Source organism: Helianthus annuus, chromosome 9 (genome assembly GCF_002127325.2).
Source record: "Helianthus annuus cultivar XRQ/B chromosome 9, HanXRQr2.0-SUNRISE, whole genome shotgun sequence".
NCBI lineage: Eukaryota > Viridiplantae > Streptophyta > Magnoliopsida > Asterales > Asteraceae > Helianthus > Helianthus annuus.
Window position 1 is genome coordinate 177,255,469 of NC_035441.2, and position 2,474 is coordinate 177,257,942.

The 2,474-nt window shown below is 37.6% G+C and overlaps 1 protein-coding gene across 1 annotated transcript; it reads right to left on the bottom strand.

Moving 5' to 3' along the window:
- Nucleotides 1-578: 578 nt before the first annotated feature.
- LOC110879766 (chitinase CLP) lies at nucleotides 579-2,087 on the bottom strand. Its single transcript, XM_022128293.2, has one exon. It carries the CDS (start codon nucleotides 2,085-2,087, stop codon nucleotides 801-803), a length of 1,287 nt encoding a protein of 428 aa, XP_021983985.1. The 3' UTR covers nucleotides 579-800.
- Between the last annotated feature and the right edge of the window lie 387 nt (nucleotides 2,088-2,474).

A 2,474-nucleotide genomic window follows, 5' to 3' on the forward strand; every position in this document is an offset into this window, starting at 1 on the left:
AACCCCTTTTCAAAAAGTCATTTTCCCAAAAGTCATTTTTAACTCTAATAAGCTTAGCCAAACATGCCCTAAATTGGGTAGTCCTCCGCACCCTTGAGTAGTCCCTAAAGGGATGATCCTCCACCAATGTGACGTGGCGCCTGCGTGGCGGATAGTTCCCAAAGGGACTACCCAAACCACACCCAATGGTCTAACAAGATTGCAAACCTACTACTTAGGGGACTGGGGGTGGGGAATATTTTCCCCGTGATAGAGATGTTTCACGCGTGGAACAAACAAAACTTCCACCGCCACCGACAACATTCACGAGTGATAGCCATGAGTCCGTGATAAAATCAACGAGTGATGGGGGTGTGAGTGATAAATGTATGTGAGGGGGTGTCAGGAATTATTATTGGGTGTTGTGAGTAATGACGGATGTGAGTGATGAAAAAATGATTGATGACATGGCGAAACTTGATTGGATATTTGTGAGTGATAAAATTTTTGCAAATGATACCTCCCCCACTCCTCTTAGATCCTATAAATAGCAACAGAAAAATAAACTACTTAAAAAACATACTTCTCCATAGTTACCATGACTTTCAACATCCCACGATTTCAATATAACTTGCATTATGCACCCAAAATACATTTTTAATTTATTTGTGACAAACAAGTGTGATACACATCAAAGTTTCTACTAAACGAAAAATGCATGACACATTAACAATAAACTGTGATACACATCAAAGTTGCTACTAAACGAAAAAAAAAAAAAAAACCTTTGTTATTCTGTCATTTCAATCACCAATATCAAGTCATTCTGGAATCTCGGTGAAGTTGAAGTTGCTACAAGAGGTTCCTCGAGCTAATAACGAAGAGCTGAAACCCAACTTTTGATTCACCAGATCAAAGTACAAGAAATTGTTCTCCATCTGAAACGTCCCAACAACAATTGCATCTTTCATTTTTGATCCACCATCAATAACTGCAAGGCACGCGGTGCCATTTCCAACACGCTTCATCAAGTTATCACCATAAATTGTCCATATTTTCCCACTTTCCGTTTCAAGATCAATCTTAGGAACACGAAAACCTTTCTCAACGGACCCAACAGCGCTTGATTTTAGACAATAACTAAAGGGTTGAACAGATTTCATTCTAGGAATGCTCTTTGTAGCCACTGAAAAAATTGTAACAAATGCTTTATAGATATCACTTCTGAGTGTGGTGTAGGGTGTGACAGTACTAAGCTTCACAGAACCACTTTTTAGTGATGGTAGAGGAATAGATATTTCTTTGATTGATATCTTCTTGATTCCAATATAATATCCAAGTGATTTTTTACTCTTTCTAACCATTGGAGTATAGGAAAGTATACTTCTAAGATCAACATTTGGAAAAGAAGTAAAATAAAAAGGCCCTTCACCTAAAAATATCGCCCCAAGAGACTTTGAGGAGTTTGGTAAACAAAGTACAAATTTATTTGTGACCTTAGGGTTATAAACTTGACCTGGAAAAGATAAAGTGGACCAAGAAAAGGATGCAACACCAGTGATATCTTTAGGAAATGATCTCAACAATGAGGAAGGTGCACATGAAACAACAAACTCGGTTCCAAAGGGAGGATACGAAATAAAACTAGGGTTTCGACCATCGGTTCCATACAACTGCACCAAATCGGTAGTTAGTTGTGACAATTTGCAAGAATTTGAGATGGGGTTTAATGGGGTGACTGCGCATATATTGCAACCATATTTGGATGTGATATTGAGAGAAGGACATGTAGGGTTGATATAAGAGTGTGCTTCTTTGCAAAAGTTGTCATCACATTTTAATGGAAATCTGCATCCTTCCTCTAATCCACATGCAATCGGTGAGCGACGCACAACACAATCTTGCCATGTGAAAGGAGCATCGAGGTCAACGAGGTAATAGGGTTCTCCATCCCAGGTTCGTTTCTTAAGAAACCAAGTAATCTTGTGAAGAGATGTTTTGGCATCCTTGGTTACGGGTATAACCGAGGTATTGAAACGTGTATATTGGGCTAAGACATTACAAGAGAAGAATGCAAAGAGAAAGAAAAGAAGGTTTACAAGATGCATATCTTTTTTTCGTAGGTGACAATGAAGGATAGTTGATCAATTAGCATTTATGCATGCCAAAGTCAACGGATCACATAGATTAATGTTATATAATAATCAGAAGTTATATTGCTTTAAATGTAATCTTGGGTGAAGGAGCATGAAGTTTCCTCGCTAAAACAAAGTACACTCTACGTACTATTAATTGCCAACTTGTTTAATAAATCACAAGGTGCCAAGTTGTAAGAGTTGACAATGAAAGGTAGAGTTGCTACTTATGCTTTTGCATAGTAGTCTCGAAAGATTAAGTTGGCATAGTAGTAAAAAGGAATTATCTCTTCTGAAAAGATTAGTTGTAATTTACTACAGAAGTTAGGAGGAGAAAACTTAGCTGTTAAAAAAAAGTAA

What these genes read in the sequence shown, in the direction of transcription:
- LOC110879766 (XM_022128293.2), bottom strand. Translation starts at nt 2,087, where the DNA reads ATGCATCTTGTAAACCTTCTTTTCTTTCTCTTTGCATTCTTCTCTTGT.